General features: G+C 41.5%; 1 protein-coding gene across 11 annotated transcripts in view; it reads left to right on the top strand.

Moving 5' to 3' along the window:
- TSNARE1 (t-SNARE domain containing 1) overlaps positions 1–20,269 on the top strand; it is a 474,003-nt gene that overhangs the window by 246,515 nt on the left and 207,219 nt on the right. For 10 of the 11 annotated variants that reach the window (XM_064507932.1, XM_064507929.1, XM_064507927.1 and 7 more), the window contains one exon: positions 7,601–7,768. In XM_064507932.1, coding sequence (XP_064364002.1) covers positions 7,601–7,768 — 168 coding nt within the window. The remainder of the gene's footprint in view (positions 1–7,600; positions 7,769–20,269) is intronic. The other variant, XM_064507934.1, reaches the window with a different exon arrangement.

Raw genomic sequence — 20,269 nt, 5'->3', positions numbered from 1 at the left:
CACCTCAAGGGAAGAAAGGAGGAGGACTGGAAATAGGAGCAGGGCGAATTTCCCCCTCCCTCCCTTATGGAGCATCTGTACGAATTCTGCAGGGTGAAAACAGGTGACAAAATGTAGCCCACGGGATCTCCTGAAGTTTGTTCTGGAAGCTGATGTTCTTCACAGGTAAAACATCTGACATCAGGCTCTGCTCAGTGTCGGAAACAATTCTCCTCATCACCTGAACCTGGTGGGAAGAGCGTTCTGCTTAGACTTGGGCTTCACGTTGGGACGAAAATACGCAGTGCTTCTTAAAAGCGTGTTAGATATCACAGAGATAAAACTCAGGCCTGTGGCTTATTTTCCTTTTCCTGGTCTACCACAGACATGTCATTTAATTCTCCCACTTTGAGCACAGTAAGATCGACTCCGAACTAGAGCAGCCCTAGGTGCTGAGGTCAAGATTGCTAGGAATGAATTTGGTAAAGTAATAAAGCCTTGAAGGAAAAATAAAGAAGAAGAAAACAGTAGGAGGTATGAACTAGGTACTCTGTTACTGAGTCTCTTCTAGTTCTAGGAAACTAAATAGATTTTCTTGGTCTTCATTGCTTCAGAGACTTGAACGATTAAATTTAGAAATGCTGAAAAATGAGCAAGCAGAATACTTTCTGGTATTACACTTTCCCTTAAACTAGTAATTTCTTGCAGATGCCATAGCAGGAAGCTGATAGAAATTGTAATTTTTCTTGCTCAGTTTCAGGTCCACATCATTCAAAAGTAAACAACTTGATCAAGAGTGAAGACAGCAACACATGAGAGATTCTACTTAATTTAAATAAAAATGCACTTCAGCCCTCCCCTTAATGCTTATTTTTCCATGCTGTTTTTTCTCGTGCTACATTGGTATAGAGTAATCACATTTACATAAGTTGAAGAAAATGCAGGATGCATTTCTGTATTTGCCCATGTTGGCGATGCATGCAGAAAGGATGGAAAACATGCCACTTAAAGTTGTCCTTGTTCAGAAGCTAAAACTGATATCTTTAAATGTGCCCAAAGCCAGAGTGAAAGGAGAGCGCAAGTAATGGTTAACTTCTGATAGGATTTCTTCCCTCGTTTTTGTGGGAAGCTCCTCTCATAAGATAACAGAGCTCAGGTTACCAATCACTGCTGCAATCTTCTGTGTGAAAGATAATGCAAAGTTGTAATATCGCTATTTCACTCCTCTAAAAGATTTAGAAGTCCCAGGCTGCTTGTTCTGTGGCTGCCTGAGGCCCTTCTACCTGTAATTGCTTTGGGCTTTTTCTTGGCGAGATACAGCGCTAAATCTCGTTGAGTCTGCAGGGTTAGTTGTTTTGGAAGGATGGTTTGAGAAAGATTATCTAATCCAATTTATCTGTCTTCTTAATCTAGCTGTATATTGTACATAGGCAGGCCAAACTGGCTTCTCCATGCCATTTTTGTTCTGTACAGCTTGCAGTGCCAACGTGCTATTAAAAATGTTTCAGACACAGGCAGGTAGCGTAACTGTGGCAGTATTCTGCACAGTGGTCCTCAACGTAAAGTATTTTACTGATCTTTAATGCAGGCACTCTGGCCTCATTATTCTACATGCAATAAAATGTGAATCTCTCAGCCTGCGTGCTGGTGAGACTAGGATATCCTCATAAAGTGTAGCCTGGCTGTTTATATGTCTATACATACTATAAAGCAGGAGATAAACATCTCTGCATTTGCATTTTGTCTGAAAGCTGGAGCCAAAATGTTACCCAAGGAGACGTGATAGTTTGCAGGAGGTGTGGGAGGTGTGTTGATTACTGCTTGAGCTGGCCATATTCCTGCTAGAGATACAGGAGGCTTCTGAAGATTAGAGAAGGCAGAACCAACACACCTCCCACAGGTTTGGGGTTTTCTTTGGTTTACTACCTGAGGCACATAAGACCTCTGAAATACTCAATTTTCATGGTTGCAAAAGATTTCCTTGGAACAGCCTGCACTATGCAGTACAAAATTAGATCATGTGAGTGAGACTTCTTTTTTATGTGCTCACATAAACTTGGAGGCAACCTGTGAATTTGTCACATAATGCTGTGCGTATCAAAGGAAGGTTATTTTCTGGTTTGAGCTGGCTTTGAACTGAGAGAAATGGCTCTGTGTAATAGAGACGGGTGCCAGACTAACTCTTAGACCTTGCAGGTTGATCTAGAATAAAGGAGACATTTTTCAGTCCAGAGTGTCTTGCAGTCATGTGAATATGAGGACAAGCTCTAAATGCTTAAAGTGTACGTGCGAGTGGGGAAGTGCTCAGATAAATGTTATGTGTGTTCCTTCTCATTTCCCAGAATTAGGTTCTCTGTCCGGTTATGAGACCTGCTTTCCCTATTTTGATAGTACCGACAGCTCTGTCACATCCATCCTAGGAGACGGCGAGGTGGGACCCATTAGTATACTCTTCCCGTGTTTTCACACACGGTCAGAAATCAAACCATATGTGACAACACAAGGTTGAAGATCATGTAGACCAAGGAGCACTGGCATTTCCATTTATCCCTTAGTCTGTATACAGCCTACACAAGACACTGAATTCACCACTGAGATAATGGCGGTCAAAACCACAAAAGGATTCAAATCAAGGCGAAACAGGTTGGCATGTGCGTAGAGGCCACAGCAAATTCATGGATAAGCTTCCTGCTGGGTGCTGGTCATGGAGTTAGTTAGGAATTTGTCAACAAAAGAGCTTTCTGATCGGGGAAACAAATCCCACAACTTGCTGAACTGGAGGTTTCTGAGCTTGATTTGGTTATAACAAAGCGAGTGTTTTCTTCTTTCCAGGACACAAGTCCTGCTCGAAACCAGAGTGGGTGGAGATGAGGGGAGAAAGGATTCACGTTGTATAATTAGGGTGCTGAATGCAAGATAATTCGCTCCCTTTTAATTGCCTTCATTCTGAACCTAAAGTTAGAGGTGTGTGATATCTCCCTCAGCGCTTCATCCCCCTGTCCCAGTAACTGTGCCATTCATCTGGTGGAGAAAGTCCATAAGTCCAACTACAATAAATCTTAATTATTTACATCATGTATCACAGATCCTTTTGGAGAGGCTGTGAGAGGTCCACCTCTCTGTAGCTGACATTGGGCACTGTAGTTATTAGACTGGTAGATAACCTAGGGACCAAATGTGTGTGTCTCCCTCTTTCCCTCCATCTTTTAATTTTTCTCCATGTCTTCATGGTTTTAAGATCCAGGCTTTGTTGTGGTGAGGAAAGGAAATTTTCCTTGGAAATCACTAAACATTTCACTGGAGCTAAGAGCCATTTCCCATCCGTCTCCAGTCAACACTTCACATCTGTTGCCTTTAGTACCTGTCCCACCACTCTGTTTGTTTATTTTAATTTCTGGTGAGGGAAGAGCTTGTGAAGAGCATTCAGAAAAAGCACTGTTAAAGTTGGAGATGTAGAAGAGCTACAGAACTGAGTCATTACCAGGACACATCTTATTCCTAGAGGAGGTTCTCTGAAGATAAACCATGCAGGCCAGGTAATGTTATATCAGGTGTGCTTTGTGTTGGATTTCTCCTTATGGGTGGAAAAAAGGCAGAGGTCATTTCAGTCCCTGACGTGGTGATTTTAGGTAACATGGGTGGTAAAATCATTGAAATTACTGTGTGCCTGGAGAAGAAATCGTGTGTGTTAATGTTCCTCTTTTAGCCCTTCGAAAATACAAACGGGGAGTTAGGCAGGAGCAGGCCTAGAAGGAGGTAATCCTCAGAGGAGCCTCAAGCACGCAGCTCCTAATGCAAAGAATTTACTACTGGTACAGTACAGATACCGACCGAAGTTGTACCCATCCAGACGAAACCTTTTTTACCCCTTTTCTCTATCAGCAGCTGCATATAATGTCTCCTCATTTGTAGAATAAATCTGATTTTAAAAAATGTAGTTGTAAGCAGCAAAGATTTTATCCTACTGAAAAGATTTTATCCAACAGAAAAAATGCTGTTCCTGGGCATAATTTTTCAGATATAATGAATAACATCAGTATGTTATAATAACAACAAAGTATGACCCTCAGTCCTAAGAATTTAGTTTAAAAAGAACTACTGAGCGTATCAGATATACTCAGCTTTTTTTTCCCTCTTCTATCAATTTTTTCACAGGCAGAGTTTGGTTTACAGATACATCTTGACAAAAATCTGCCACAGGCAAATTTCAACAAAAGAGCGACTTCAAACACATCCAATTAACAATTTATGAAAGGAAATCCAATAAAAAATTACACAGAGATTTGCAGGGCATAAAATTTGGCACTAAATGAGATTTAACATGGAAATGCCTGTATAGGGAGTTAAGGCCCCATGGAAATGCCTGTATAGGGAGTTAAGGCCCCTTGCAGTGTGTTTTCCAAAGGAGCGTTACCTGTGGAGACTCAATGAGTGTCCTGCATCATATCTGTTCTTCCTCTAAATAAAAGGGTTTTTTTTCAGATGTTGCAATGAGCAATATCTAAAATGAGGGGGGAAAAGCCCTCTGATAAACCCAGTTATATGCATTTACAATCAGAAGTATTAAAAAATCATTAGATTTCTTCACACTTTCAAATATAGGATTTGGCCGCTGGTTGAAAACAAGGGTTTTGTTCATTTTATCACTGGTAGAAGGGTAATTTTACCATCAACAAAGACAAAACCACTTTTAATATGTCAATGCAGCCAGCATACATAGCCCAATATCAGGTCATGGTGACTACATCTGAAGTTCCTACGGAGCTGTTTTCGCGGGTCAAAGAAAATTTCAGGCCCCATGCATCCCATCATTTCTGCATTTAGAGTCACTCATTCGTGCAGTTGTGGTTGGGTTTTCTTGAAAGATGTTAAAAGGATACAAAATGACATAATTGTCTTCAGAAGCTCTGAAATTACCTTAAGTTTAAAGAAAAACATCTCTGTCTAGACCGTTATCTATTTAGACACATGAATAGCCAGCTTTTTGAAGAGATGACTAAGCAGCATCAGTGGCATTGCAGTAGCTGTATTGGGGCTTTTTATTTATTTTTATTCATTTATTTAGGACCAAAAAGTGGAGATCACAGATAGGAGCTGACAGAGGTCAAGACAAAGCGTACTCGTGATACAAGTGTGGTATTGTGAGGACTAATGCTATTTGAGGACTGGTTCTCCTTTTAATCCTGTCACATCAGCACAGTACAGGAAGCATTTAATAACTCAAAAATTGTTATCTTTCCCTGAAAAGCATATCTGTGTGGGAAAGCATGGATTTCGGTATGCATTCATGTGCACTTAGGTCCATGGTACAGCATCCCTGTTGTGACCTAGTACAAGGACTTAATTAGCTCACTGTTTTTCTGCATCTTCAGAGGGTAGAAACCTGGGCCCTTCCAGCTTATATGGCCTTGTGCCAGTCCATGTCCTAGTTTTCCCACTGGGGAAGATGAGAGGAGACCTCTGTCACCATAAATGAAGCCCCAAGGGTTTTTTTTCTTGAGTCTGTTAATATACTCTTTTGTCAGTGAAGCACTTTACCAGATAACTTAGGGTCCAAAGCATGTATTAATTGGCGAATAAAACACCCCTGGAGTATTTTAATCCTATTAGAATATGTATTTTTAAATGTAAATGAATTTTTAACCCAATTTTAAATGATGATTTTCTTCCTGCAACACACACTTTCTTTGTAGATAATAAATCTCAGGGAAGGAGGAGGAGAAACAGTGTAAGATATTAACGTCAAAGAGATTACATCTGTTTATATTTTTGAGAGACACTAGGATGTTTACTGATGATTTTTCTGCAAGCCTCCACATCTTCCACCACACCACTTCCTTCATCATGTGGTATTATTTTCCTTGCCTGCAGTTAGATGATGGTGATAATAATAATGAATGACTTTGGGTGGGCTCCTGAGTCTATATTTAGGCAACTACGAAAGTCTTTTGGTATCTAAATGCAGAAATTTTCCAGACATTTTTAAAGAATTTTTTTTTTTAAGAAATGTAAGAGCTTCCAGATGCCTAATATGCTTCAAAATTTAGCCAGCTAGGGTGTCTAAATGTCATTGTAAGAGTTCAGTATGACGTGTTTTCTCTATGCCTCCTTCACAATTCCTCCAGGACAGATCTCTAAGCAAACCAGCAATAAATAAAACAAAGACGTATAACAAGTGGTTTTTTTCTCTTTCCGCTCCCTCCATCACGGACATATGGTTCTGCTTCTCATCCTTTCCTAGGTGATTTGACATCATTTCCATTGCAATGTCCATTCCAGTCCTGCAAGGCTTTGTGTCCTTCCAGCAAGCTCCTGCATGGCCTCGGTTTCTGTTCATTCTGTGGGAATTCAGGGCAGTGGACGACTTTGAGAACATAGCCATAGCAAGAAAACAACAGCCTTTATTTCTTAAGCACAACCCCTTGAAGAGCCTTAGTGTCTGCGCTTTGGATGCATCTAGGTCCAGAGAACTGAACATCCTTCTGAGTTCTTGTGCTTGTTTTCTGTAGTTTTCAGGGAGTCTGGGGCCATTCAGGTCAAGAGTGTATGTGCTGTAGTGACTGCTGTTTCTTCTTTCAACTTCAGAACACTGGAAGTAGTTGGATTGCTTTTTGTATTATAACTTTTGATGAGGTGTCAAAGCTCAGATAAAGGGCAGTTTAAAGACCCAGGTGCGTGTTTAAGTGAAATACTCATGCAGCTGTAGTACTAGAGTCTTCAGCTGTGTCTATTAGTTTAGGACTTGAGCTCAACCTCCTGATTGTCCATACCAACCTCGTGTTGTTTCATTCTCTGAGTCCAGTCTAGACTGAATCTACAATCTCTGTAGGCACAGGAGCTAATGGATGGGAGGAGGAGAAGACCTTGCTAAACCTCTGCCCCTGCCTTCAGTGTAGATGCAGTTGGCTCATGCCACTTAGCTCTGTGAACTTGGATCTGGACACAAGCGCAGTTCCCAAAGACAACATGAACATTAGTTACCTAGAAAACAGTATCTGAGGAGTCAGCGAAAGCAGGTTGACTCTATAGAGGAAACAGAACATGAAATTGTGAGATGAAATGTTGGTGCTCAAACTGATGACTGCACAGTCATGTTACTCTAATGGCTCTCCCTTTCTTAGCCATATCGATTGTTTATCTCAAAAATAAGATACCTTTTGTTATGTCATGTGTTGTGTGCTGGATCATAAAGTTTTCAAGGCAAACACATAGGCTTTATGAATTGTTTTGAGAAAGTATCTAATTCCAGAAGAGTTTCCAGTAAAATCAACAGGTTGAATATGTCATTTTTCAGATGTACATAAACATTTTGTCCCATCAGAATTGTCTGAAACAGAAGCTCTTTGCTGGGGCTGAAATGTAACTGGGGGGATCTGGCTTCAGGTCCTTGCTTCAAGACTAGATACATTTCTCTCATTTAACTGGTTCTATTCTGACCTCGGGAAAGAAATCCCATGATGGATCATTCTGATTTCCTGTATTAACATTTACTCTATATTCTTCACCTTTTTGCAAGGTTTATGCAATCTATGATATTATTATTTTCCTTTCCTGTATGAAGACTATATAAAGTGCAGAACTTTTATACTTTCTCTGTTTTCTTTCCACTTTCTCGTCTCAGCAGAGTCCAAAAACCCCATTCTCTGACCTACCTGACAATGAGAAGATCTTTAACGGAGGAGATGGCACGTGGCAAAACCAGAGCCAAGATCAAGCCTTGCTCTCAGAAATCACAGAGGAGGATCTAGAGGCCATCCGTCAGCGGGAAGAGGCCATTCAGCAGATTGAGGTCAGTAGCCTTCTCTAGTCATGGGCTTGCAAGCTCAAAGTGGAGATTCCTCGTGCTCTGGATTGCTCAGCATGAGGAAGGAAAACACTGATTTACATACCTGACTGTACATCATCACTAGATGTGGGAGTGATTGTCAGGTGTTTTTTAAAAATGGAAATTAGTGGCAGAATGAAGAATTAGAAATCGTTATAACCCCTAATGAAAATTGCAAGAATTAATTAATGTTCATGGGCTAATGTTTTTTCAACGTGTCTTCCATAACACAGTCTATAGTGAAGTCATTTGAGTGAGCTTGGTTTTGAAGCAAAACAACTTTCTTTGTGCATGCAAACTTGAAAGTGGAATTTTCGACAGACAGCGAAAATATTCAGCTTCAGTGTTAGAGAGGACAACAGGTAGGTGAAAGGAGATGACTTTTAAAGTTTTCAAATAATTCATTATTTTTTTATCAAAGTATTTGGATGTTCTTAATATAGTTAAAAGAAGGATCATATTCTGTCTGCTCACTTTTTTCCTAAGTGTAGCTATAAATAACATATGGAAAAAAGGAACAAAAAGAAGTCTTAATGAGTTACTCAACCCCCATTTTTCTTTATATATTTCTCTTTTAATACTTTTGGAAAACTCAGTTACTCAATATAAGCAATAAATGAGCAAAAATGGAACATTCTAAGTCTTTCTAATTTGTATGCTTTTACAGGCCTAAACTCAAAATGAACCAAAAGAGAGGACTTCAGAATAAATCAGAACATTTAATTAAGGACTATACTTTGTCCTGTAATTAGATTGAGCTAATTTTATCAGAATAGATTTTGGTGTGATATAGCAGGAATAGTCATTCAGTTAACTGTGGAAGAAGAGGACAAATGTTTCAGCTGTAGATTAATACTTTGAGACTTTGGCCTCTATAAACACAGATAACTGCATATGATTCAATGCTGTAAATACAAAATTTGGGTAGTTTTATGGGAGTGGGTCTGAGTTAGTGTGTATACAGTATCTCCTACTATGGGTTCTATAGAGACAATGGAGATTCATGTACTTGTGTGCGTTATTAGGGGTAAGTTTTTAAAGAATAGCCTCACACTGAGTATCCTTGAGCATGAGTTATCCTTTTATACCTGGAGCATCTCTTTTCTGGGTTCTTTCTTTTCTGAGCATCCACCAGGACAAATTCTAGGGAACTTTGCTGGAAGAAAATGAATGTTTTGGGATGTTCCTGCACTTTGACGTTCAAGAAGGGTGTAACGGTATTTCTGTAAAGGTGTTGTGGAGACAAAGTATATCGTTGTGATCCGTTTGTCTGAATTAAAGTCACGTTTTTTTTTCCTTTCCACCTTTATGCTGTCCCCTGCCCTGCACAGAAAAACATCAGGTTTGTACCTGTTAGGCAGTGTAGAGTGACAGAGATCCCAAGCCAGCCTCAGCTGCACCATCCTTGGGAAATCAAGAGCTGTAGTCATCTCTCCTTAGATAGATACCTATTTTGCTGGTTAAATCCCATTTCTGTGCCACAGGCTGGTACCCATGCGTGGTGCCGCACTGGACCGTGTGGCCATGCCCGGCGCTCGGGGCGAGCTGTGCCGTCTCCTCTATGTGTTGCAAATCTCCCGGCAGTCTGGGTGTTACTTCCCCACAGCTGAGGAGCCAGGATGAAAGTTGCTTGTGTTGGAAGCTAAGGAGAGAGCCAGCAGGATTAAGTAAATACCATCCCAGCCCTACTCCCAAATAAATGTAATGCTCTTGTATTTTTCGGGTTGCATACATATTGATTTGGTAGATTCCATTTATCTTTCTGCCTGATACAAATTTCCCCCTGGATAACTTACTCGGTTTTTGCATTTAATGAAGCTCAGATCTGTGCTTCCAAAGAATGTGTGTGTGTGTGTGTGTGTGTGTGTGTAGTTTGTTTTTACCTGTCATTTTTCTCTATCTCCATCATAACTGCACCCATTTTGCATTGCTATCTGATATCTGTGTTCGTCCTGTAAGGAGGACCTCATTCCACTTGCATTCTTTCAAATGCAGCATAAACATTTCTCCACAGGAGGAAAAATCAGTAGCTGATGAATTAGTTTCGTTTCGTGTCATCACATTGCATTAAACAAACATTTAGGCTTAATAATGTTTTATTTAATATCTCTTTGAAAGAAATATAACAAAAATGAAATGGATTTTTGGACTGCTTCGTACCTCTCTCCACGTGAATTTTGATAAGTAGATGGTGCTTTTAGGTCATTTTCTCTGGCTTTTGTGTTTCTGTTTGTTGACCCACATGAACATTTTTCTTGTGAAAGGGCTGATCTTGCACATGCAAACTTCCCTGGTTTCGTTAGAAGTTGTGTGTATACAGAGAAGGGATTCATTGAGCTCAAAGTCACCCTTGCCACCTTTTTCCAATATATTTTCAAACCCAGCAAGTGATCAAGAAGGTTAAAATAAAACATTATTCCTAACTGTCAAACTGCCAGCTAATAAACTGAATTTATTGCCAGATTGATATATAGCATTTGTTCTCCTTTGCTCTTTGGGGAGCAGAATGAAGGATGGAGCTATGCAAAATATATCTTATGAAAGTAGATTGGTATTGCTGGGTAATTTTGACTTTTCTGAGTATTTAGCACTGGAGCATGTAGACCGTAAGCAACACAGAATTGAGCAGGTCACAAAACAGCGCTTGGATGTCATATCTGCTGAGACACCGCAGTGGAGAAGCTTGTGATGCTGGTTCTAGTGCTGGGCCTTTTTTTTTCAGATAACACTGAATTTTCAAGAACAGATATACCTCTTCCATTGTCAAAAAAATGAGAAAATAATTTCTCCTCTCAGCGTGGGTCCTGAAAAACAGGTGCAAAAATTGCACCCATAATAGACATCTTCTTAATGTTCCAATGACTCTTTTCCACTTGTGTGTTTTCCACATTCCCAGAATCTCTTCAGAGGTTCAGGTTAATGGGACGTTGTTCTCCATCATGAACATCCCTTGAGGCACATTTCAGTGTTCACAGTTTCCACCTAGAAAGATAATAGCCATGTCAGAAGTTCATCTGGCTGTTCATTTCATTTAAATGTGCTTCTTTTGCTATTGCTTTCAGATTAAAAATAGGGAAGTCTGCAAGGGAGATGTCTCGCCAAAACCTTACATTTTGGATAAAGATCTTTATTGCTTGGAAATGTCAAAATCTGGTAGGACACAGCAGCCTTGACACAAGTGCTATTTCTTAAAATATTGCTTTGAACTGTTATATAAAACCTATTTTAACTTGAACTGTATTGGCAGTGAATAATAGATGCCATAACAACTTTATTTATAGCATTGTAAAATGTGCCATCGGAAATACAGGAGTTGAACTGTAATGTATATTGTCAGTGCTCAGTGCTGGCACAAATTCCGTCATAGCAAATATGTAATTTAGCACCCTGTGCCTTTCATTGGCACCTGCGATCAGGTGAGAAACAGAAGCATAAACTTTGAGAGGAAATAGAAAACCATCGAAGGAGGAACTTGAAAATTTCCCCTGATGACTGGAGAGACCTATAGAAAAAGTATACTAAATGCTGTACTGATTCAGAAGGCCTCTGGTGATGCTCCTCACATAGACATAGGTCCTCCAAGAGTGATGAGAAAGGAGGGTGAGAGGAACCGGCCCAGAAGCCACCACCCATTTCCTCATAGTCACTGCCTGGTCGTCCCACTTCACCCATAGCCCTTTTTCCTTTCCTGTAGCAGTCTCTCCTCCCCTACTTTGCTTCCCAGGCTGTTAACGTGGCAATGGACATGGTCCTACCGTGAAGACTGGGGAAAAGATCGGACAGAAATATGCCAGATTTGGAGAGCAGAACTTTCTGCTCCTGCTACCTGGAAGGGTTGTTCCCTAGAATAGGAGGTGCCACTTTATATATCCTAACCTCCCTACGCCCTTCTTTTTTCTCTCCATTCCTCCATAGGAGGAACAGCAGCAATAGGAGGTCCATAGAGGTAGGCAGCTGCCTACCTTCTCGGCTACAAAACCTGACATTTCCGAGACCAACCACATTGTCTCTCAGCCCTGAAAACCAGCAGATGTCAGTCACTTTGTACACAAAATTATGGTTACCAAAGTACTTAGCCATTAGGGAGTCAGTCATTCAGACCAAATGAATATAAGGTAAGTCTTGCTGAAATGCAGTTTGATGATAAATCATTTTTGGCTGGACAGCTGTTGCAAACCGGAGACCATCGGTTTCAGAGGCCTATGCAACCATGGAGAATAGCCTTGTAGAGATGGTGCTAGGAAGGCCTCTGGATAAATTAGTGTTAACTCCTCCATTAACTTCTTTTGTGTCTTTGGCAGTGATCATACTGATCTTATTGAGGAGAAAAGTGTCCTCCTGCATCTCAGAGGGATTTGGGAGAATAAGTCATGTAATGTGCTCCTTCCTCATTTTCTTAGGGAACTGAAGACACAATAAGTCAAAGGAAGGATTCCTTCTGTTTCCCCAACATATTTCTGCAGGCTTCTATTTCTTTTTTGTTTATTTATTTATTTAATGCAGAACTCAGACATTAACTTTGCTGATGTGAGAAAGTGGAAAAAAATGTATGGTCATCAGAGCACGAGAGCTGATGTTGTCTGGTGATGCTTTGCTGACCTGTGGCAAGTGAGTGTAGGCTGTGAATGCCTCCATCCACTTTGTAACTATCAATTGAGTGTATCTTGGAGAAAGGAAAAGAAAGCAAAATAACGCAACAGAACTTTGTTTCAACTGATCGTTCTCTTGGCAAAAGAGAACAAGAATTGCATAGACCGTGGCAACAGGTGTGAGAAAATGCTTTTATTTCTAGGAGAGGTTGTTCCCTCTGGATCAGCACTGAGAAGTGTTGATGTTCATTCCATATCTGTTTTGAAGAGAAGTGATAGATGCCAACCTCCACTCCTGTCAGTCAAGCATTTGTAACCAGACAGAAAATGAAGTGCAGTAAAAATAAAACAAAACAGCCCCACAGAGTCTGTCAGAGTGTGTTTGTTAGTTCAAACGTGTTCCTTGTTCCCTCATTATTACAAATGATTTGTTGCTGAGGGATATTTTCAGTAAAACCTCTTCAGTGATGCTAGCAGTTTAGAAGGTTTAATGCAAGCTATTTTATATCTTTCATCAGCTTCGGTAGTCCAGGGGTTTGACTTAGGAGGGCTCTGCCTGCCTCTTCACAGAGACTTTTCAACTTAGAATAATATATAAATAACACAATATCATGACAAGCACCGTAAGTGAAAAATCTGATCCTGCATCAGTGTCAAACAGTGTTCAAATGCACTCGTTCACTCCAGTATGTTGGAGCCTAATTATCACGAGAGACCGAGCGGCCTGTTAGGTTGACTTGGCCATCCCTGGGACTCAGTATTGAGTTGTTCCCTAAAGAATCCACTGGAGTATTTTGGCCAGTCTAATTTAAAATGACCCGAGCTGTAGGACTGCCACCATTTGTTTTGGGAGACTATTTCACGGTCCAGCAGACTTCAGTGTTGATGAAATGCTTCCCTCTGTTCTTTCTAAAGATCCCTTTTCTCATTCTCAGCTCTTTACACCTAGTAAAACTCTATTGGGCCCTGCAAATAATTCTTCTTCCCCATTGGCATTTAAACATTTCAAATACTAACAGCTATCCTCCTCTTCACAAGTCGGTCTCCCTTGCTTTTCAATCACTTCAGTGCTCTTTTCTCAATTCTTTCCCATTTATTAGTTCCTTTCTGCTACAACAGCATGTGAAAACCGTACGAAGGGTTTTTGTTGTCACACCAAAGTTATACAGAAGAAGTCTGAAACACTTCCATGGGTCTGATTCAGAGGCCACAAGTGCTGATGGAAAGACTCCTAGTTTATTTTGACACTAGTAAATTAAGCAGTACCAAGAAACACTTCCAGACACTAGAATTCAGTCATTGCACTTTGAAGTTACTATAAAATTTCCTGGCACAGTTTTGACCAACTTGCCCAAATATTGATACCATTCAAGAATTAGCATGTTTTCTATAACCAGATTTGATGCAGCTACCCTGTTCAGAGGGTAAGAGCACTAAATAGTGTGGATGCAGATATGTGCATGCCTGTTTGCTTCAAGTCTGTAGAATGGGCGTCAGTGTGTCCCATGTCCTTTTATAGCTGTAGCCCTATTGATTTGATGATTTGATCACGATAATTTTCTTTAGTCTTCATTGACATTTAGAGAAGAGGAGGAATAAGGTAAGTTAAGGGTAAATTCTTCAGGAAAATGTACAAGCCTGAGGACAAAATAAAGGATATATGAAAATAACAGCTGAGCCTTTTTGAAAGTGTAGAGAAGCCTTAGCTAGTATTGAGAACAAAACGCAACCCATCTCAGCAGATGAATACAGAGATTGTTTTCCTAGCATGTTGATTTGCCCATTTCACCCCTCTGTGTCCCCTTGTGATCTCCACATCTTATCCATTGCTTCAAACCTAAGTTACTTGCTTTCCACATCAAAACCCTTCATAGACAACCTCCACATCCTTAGCACGTTGACTCTTGCCTCCAAACCACCAGTGTCATGCCAGTCAGCACCGGAAGGTTGTACTGGAGTTTCAAAGGGTCTGTCCTGAATGGACCAGTTCTGTTTCAGTATTTTCCTGTCAATTTGACTCACTCCCTGTTTCCCTCCAGGTCATGCTCTCTCAAGCATCCATGCTGGCCATGTGCTAGTTCACTTCCAGGCTTCTTTATGGAGCAGATCAACTTAGGGTGTGTATTAATGTTTTAGTTTCTATGGGATAGGCACTTTTGGTGGGAATCTCCTGGTTGTCCTTACATCCTGTGTTTTAATTTGCATCACAGAGGGTTCTCAGAGCTCACAAACTAAGTTCCCTATGGAGAGACTTCAACAAATGTACTCCAAAGGTTCACATCATGGATTCTAACCAGTAATAGGCATTCAGTCCTTAGGAGCAGGCTAGAGAAAGCCTGAGCTACTCCTTGAAGATACTTTGGATGTCGGGTCCTCAGCACCACCTTTTTTACTCTATGCATCTGATCCTCCTGGTCTGCACCACTTGCCAGTGTAGACACAGCCTTGTGTCTTTCCAGAGCAAAGCACTGAGAGGGTAGTTCGCTTCTTGATCTTCTCCACCTAGCCAGTATGATCCCATATTGCCTTAAGTTTGACTTTTTCCATGCAGAACAGTTCCCAGTACTTCCCCAGTGGGTCTTATGCCCTACACTGCCATATACTTTTTTGCCATGTCCTAGAGCCCATAACATCGTCATGCTAGAGAAACTTCCACATCACGCTAGATGAAAATTGCTCCAATAAGCTCTATTCTGAAGCCTTGTGTGGTGTGCTGTTCGACCAGTCCATACCAAAAGCTTGGGAGTCAGGGTCCTTTCCCTGGTGCAGCCTACAGAGTATAGACAACTGAGCAACAGCCTAAAGGATGGACTAGGTAGCAGTTGCATACTGAAAAAGCAAACATACAGAAATCACACACACACACAGAGTTCTTGCTCTGTCTCCTTCTCTTGGAGTTTCCACTTTTTACTAAATGCTGCTGTTATAAGTATACTGATGTACATCCATCTGGCCCATAAATCCAATGCATCCAGACACAGAGGCAATAAAATAGCACCGGGCAATACACTGTCAAAAATTCTTTAATCATGTCCTTTCTGCCCATGCATCGTTTTTGCTAGGACTACTTGCAAAGGTCCAAGCTTTTTCTTAGTGGCAGAATAATGATGATAGTAACTGGCTAAAAGTGTATTTCATCCTTTCCACAGGAAATGATTAGAGCTTGCATATTTTTGCAATTAGTATTTAGTTAGGGATGTGACCTGGGATCTCTCTTTGCAGGAGAATGCCACATTTGGTAAAATACTTTTAAGTAAACTGTAGAGGTTTCTCCTATGCAGGAGAATTTTCTTTTTCCAGCTTAGGTTCCTAGTGCCTAATCCAGAGACTGTTACTGTCAAAGAGAGTCTCCCCCTTCACCCTTCATACACTCGTCCTTTCAGTGAGTTTGGATGAAGGAGCTACTAATGAAAGCCCTGATTCAGCATATCACTTAAATATGTCTTAAGAGCTTTGCTGAATAGGTCTGGACATTAGCACGTACTAAAAGTGAAATATTTCTTCTGCAGAAGGAGAAAATAGTGCTAACACACAAATTATTTGCTAATAACCTGAATTTGAGGCAGACACATATCTGCCTACATGTGCAGAGAGCTGGAGCTGAGTTAAAGGCTCATATCTTACCTGTCAATGTGCATTGATAAGGTAGAGAGCTGGAGAGACATCTGGAGTGCTTCTGGTGAAATATTGTGTAGCTTCTACAATTCTTCTCGATAGAGTGTTAATATATCCTTTGTTAAAAAGATGCGTTGCCTACCTCCTCAATTTACTGCATTTTTGCCTATTTTTCTGTTGCCGGATTATGACTGTCTCACTAACGGTAGTATCTTGCTCCTATTTCTGTTAATAGAGACAGTACAAACATCATATGCCTCATCAATACAGTTATTTTGGGGCATGCAATTTGCTGCCTTGAAGGAGAATTACCACTCTCACCTATTACTTATGTTAGAGCAGCTCACTCTCCAGGACTGACTGATAACTATGCAGATCGATAGCTCATCAACCAGCCACAATCTCCTAGCATCGCTCTCAAGAGCTGCTCCTGCAGCTCTGACTTTGTGCCCTCCAGCATGGAGCACCATGCTTTCTTTTTGATGTCTTTCTATAGTGAAATAACTTTCTGCAGTAGCCAGTTGCTTCAGATCACCTGACTGTAAAGTGAGAAAGCTTTTTTCCCTGTTTCCTGATGGCATCTGTGGGGCTTTACTAATATCCGTGAAGGCATTTAACTCAGTGGAAGAGAAGCATTATGGAAGTGTAGAGTGTTCTTATCACCAAAATCTCCTTTTCCCATTTACTGAGATAGATACACACTTGTTAACCTGTTGCTCCCACAATCTGGACTGGGGCAGTTCTGATCTTTTTATCTAACTTAATGTCCTGAACAGAAAAAGCTGATGTGGCAAAGTCCTAGAGCAAGCCATCCAGTCCTGGCTGGCTTGAGAGGGAGTCAGCTCTTCTTGTGTAACCTGGGAGAGACAAGCGTGAGACAAGTGTCAGTGTAAAGACAAGAGATTACAGGGGAAGGGATCACTGAGAAGGCAATTAAAATCCATGTTTCACAGTGAGGCACGGTTGATGTTTCCTCCTCTTTGCCAAAAGGTGCGTGATTCTTTTTAAATTAGCCTTGACAGTAATATTCTTACAGAAATTAGAGTAAACATCACAGACAATCATAACAGTATTAATAGTGGATGTCAAAGTTTGGAGGCTGATACCCAAGACAGCATTATTTTATGTCCTGCACTTTGCAGACTTATCTTCTGCTGGTATTCTTTCATACTTTTAATTATCCCTTTATGTAAGAGGATTTTATAGAGCTGTGTTTTTGTGCCAGTTTCAAAAGCAGGAAGGAGGAGATGCCTCTGTTAGTTAGCAGAAAACCCATGCAAGAGGCCTTCTCAACTAGGGGCTTGCTAGCTTTGTAGTTTCTGTCAAACCAACCTATTGCATCTCTGTGCCCCCATCCTCCCCAAAAGCATCTTCTCCCTTGCCCTCTTCTAACTCCAGGGCTCCCTATGACTCCTCCATGCCCACCCACGTGTTTGGGGCTCTACCCTCTCCCTCAGTCCTTCCAGTGTCTCTGGGTCCCTGTATTCCCTTCTCTCCCTTCTCCGTTGGAGGCTGTCTGTGTTTCCACGTTGTCACTGTGGGGTCCCACCCCCCTACACCAAGGTTTATACACCCCGTTCACCATCCGTCTTCCTGGTGTGCCCCTCTGGCCGTCATTTCCTTCCCCATGTCGGAGTCTTCTGTCCCCTGTATCTTGAGGCTACCAGAGAGCACACCTGAGGCAGAAAGACTGTGAAGACTCACCTAGGTGTTATGAAAAAACATAACTTTTTATGTTTGAGATGGACATGAATTGCTGTGTAAGAGGAAAGTTGTTGCATCGGATTTCAAGACCCAACTGGATAAAGCCCTGGGCAAGCTGATCCGACCTCGCAGTTGGTCCTGCTGTGAGTGGGAGGTTGGATAGAGACCTCCTGCAGCCGCTTCCAGCCGGAATTATCCTGTGATCTTATGATCCAGTTATTCCTTCCTCTCCTCCGGACTGCACCACTGGGGCTACCAAGAGCTCATGCCTTAATCTTGGCACAGCCTATAGCCAAGACATCTCTATTTCCCTGCCTGCATGAGGTTCTAAGTAATTCTCATTCTCTCTCCTCTTACATTCCTTGTCACTGCAGGCAGGGATTCATCTTGGTTGCCTCTTCACATTGTGCATATTACTTGTTTGGGAGAATAGTTCAGATATCAGGATGCCAGCATCCTTTCCTCCGTCAGGCAGATGGGTGGAAGTCAATAAAGGCTGGTGCATGGGAAGGTGTCCATGCCCATGTCTGCACCTCCTTGAAAGAGCAGTCTCTGAGGTGGTGATGTGCTTAGTAGGTCTGTGTCACATCGATGTCATTGACCTGTGGGCATCCTATGGGCAGCCTGTCCACATGCTCCATCCGGCCCTGAGTCTGAGCTGACATTTGCTACGAGTGTGGACAATAAGACTAATGTTACAAGCAGCCATTGGACTTGCCCCTCACTGGTCTGGTGAACATTGCTGTTAGATCTATAGATTGTGGCAGAAATATTTGACAATGTGGCTGAAATGGTAGGTGCTCCATGGTGGGATTCAGATGTAGTCACCTGGAGGGTAGGCATTTCTACCTAAGCTGGTTGCCTAGAGTCTCTTTATAGTCAAAGGAGAGAAATGGGAATGTCCAGTACTAGATTAGACCCAGGAATGTCCTGAATGCAGAACCAGAAGCTAGGCTTTTCTGAGCTGTTGTTTGGAGACTGGGAATCTCTGTGTACTTTGGAAGGATATTGAAGCACTCTGCCACATTGTCCTTCTTTCCTGAAGTTGTTAGATATGTCCTTCACATTTTTGTCAATTTGCCAGCTGTCTGTTGTAATGAACTATGCGTCACTTGTGCAGCCCTCTTCTCCCATGCTCCTGCAAAACATGTTATTTGAATCCTTCACAGGCTAGCATGAACTTGCTCTGTCTGTGTTCTCAACTGCCACAATGTCCCTCTCCCATACACCAAGCTCGCCAGAAGTCCTATAGCCGTTAGCAGCATGATTTGACCCTTACCAAGGGCAGAGATGTATTAACTGAGATTCAGCAGAGTGCTAATATGTTCTATGGCTATTGATCTTACTGGACTAGCCCAAATAGATGTATCCTTTCTGAGCACAGACCAGGAATAGATCTTAATGGAGTTTGGGGGGATGAGAGCTTTCTTACCATATTTATCAATTCATTACTCCAGTAGAGAAAAGAAGCAAGGAATGGATAGCATAAAAGTTCTCTGAGAAGACTGAATAATATTCATTGCCTTGCAAAAAGCATTTCTAGTGCTCAGTATTACTGCGCTAGCTTGCATAAAGCTTATAAAAGCACATAGTTTAGCCCTAAATATTAAACCTTAAATACCAAAACACAATGGCTTTTCCGTATTCTTCTCCTTCCTGGAAATGCAGTAATCATACAAGTATCTGGGTTGATGCAGTGTCCTCACCTCCGTATCGCCTATATATATTGAAAGTGAGCTATTCATTATGAGTCAAGAAGAGGACTATGTTGGTGCCGAATATGTAAGTACTTACAACCAGGGTCATACTTTCAGAAGAATTCAGACCTGTGTGGTCTTCGCCAGTAGCAGCAGTGGGATGTAGAGGCACTGGGGTCAACCATTTAGTGAAAGTTCAGTTGCTTTATTTAGGAAGGGAAAGAGAAATTGACCTTTTTTTAAAAAAGCCCATTTACTTACGTAGGTGTCAAAATACTCTTTTTCTTGGAAAATTTGGCCTCTTGCTGATATTATCAGAGTATTCTGAACAGAGCTGAGTTATCTGCTGACTTAAGGGTGAGGGATCACTGTTGAAGGAGGGAAGACAGGGGGTTTTGGGGTCAAAGATCTCTCCATATCCAGCCTGGCTTTTGTACCATTACTGTGAACATCTTCTTTTGAGCTGTCAGGGGCTAAATAGACCTTTTCTTTCTGGATCACTATAGGAGATCTCGTGAATGTCTAAGACTTTTTTCTTTCCGTGTGCGTGCGGCAGGCAGGGCTGTGTGTACACAGCAATGCACATTTGCTTGCCTTTAACCCCGGCATTGGTGTCTGTGATTTTTGGCACAGGAGGCCCCGAGTCCTATCTTTCCCTGTCAGTTCCTGTCCATGCAGCACCAAAGCCACCATGGATTTGTTACCATGCTCGTATCCACCTTTCACAACTGGGGAAACTGAGACATTATGGATTGTTTCGCTGCCAGTGGAGCTCTGTAGAAGTGTAAATACCTTGCATGAGACCAGGGAAAGAGCCGATATTAGCGCCAGGATTAAAATGCTCCCCATTCTGTCATTCT

This window comes from Dromaius novaehollandiae, chromosome 2 (genome assembly GCF_036370855.1).
Source record: "Dromaius novaehollandiae isolate bDroNov1 chromosome 2, bDroNov1.hap1, whole genome shotgun sequence".
Taxonomy (NCBI): Eukaryota; Metazoa; Chordata; class Aves; order Casuariiformes; family Dromaiidae; genus Dromaius; species Dromaius novaehollandiae.
The sequence above is the reverse complement of the archived record's forward strand: the minus strand, read 5'-3'. Positions and strand labels throughout refer to the sequence as shown.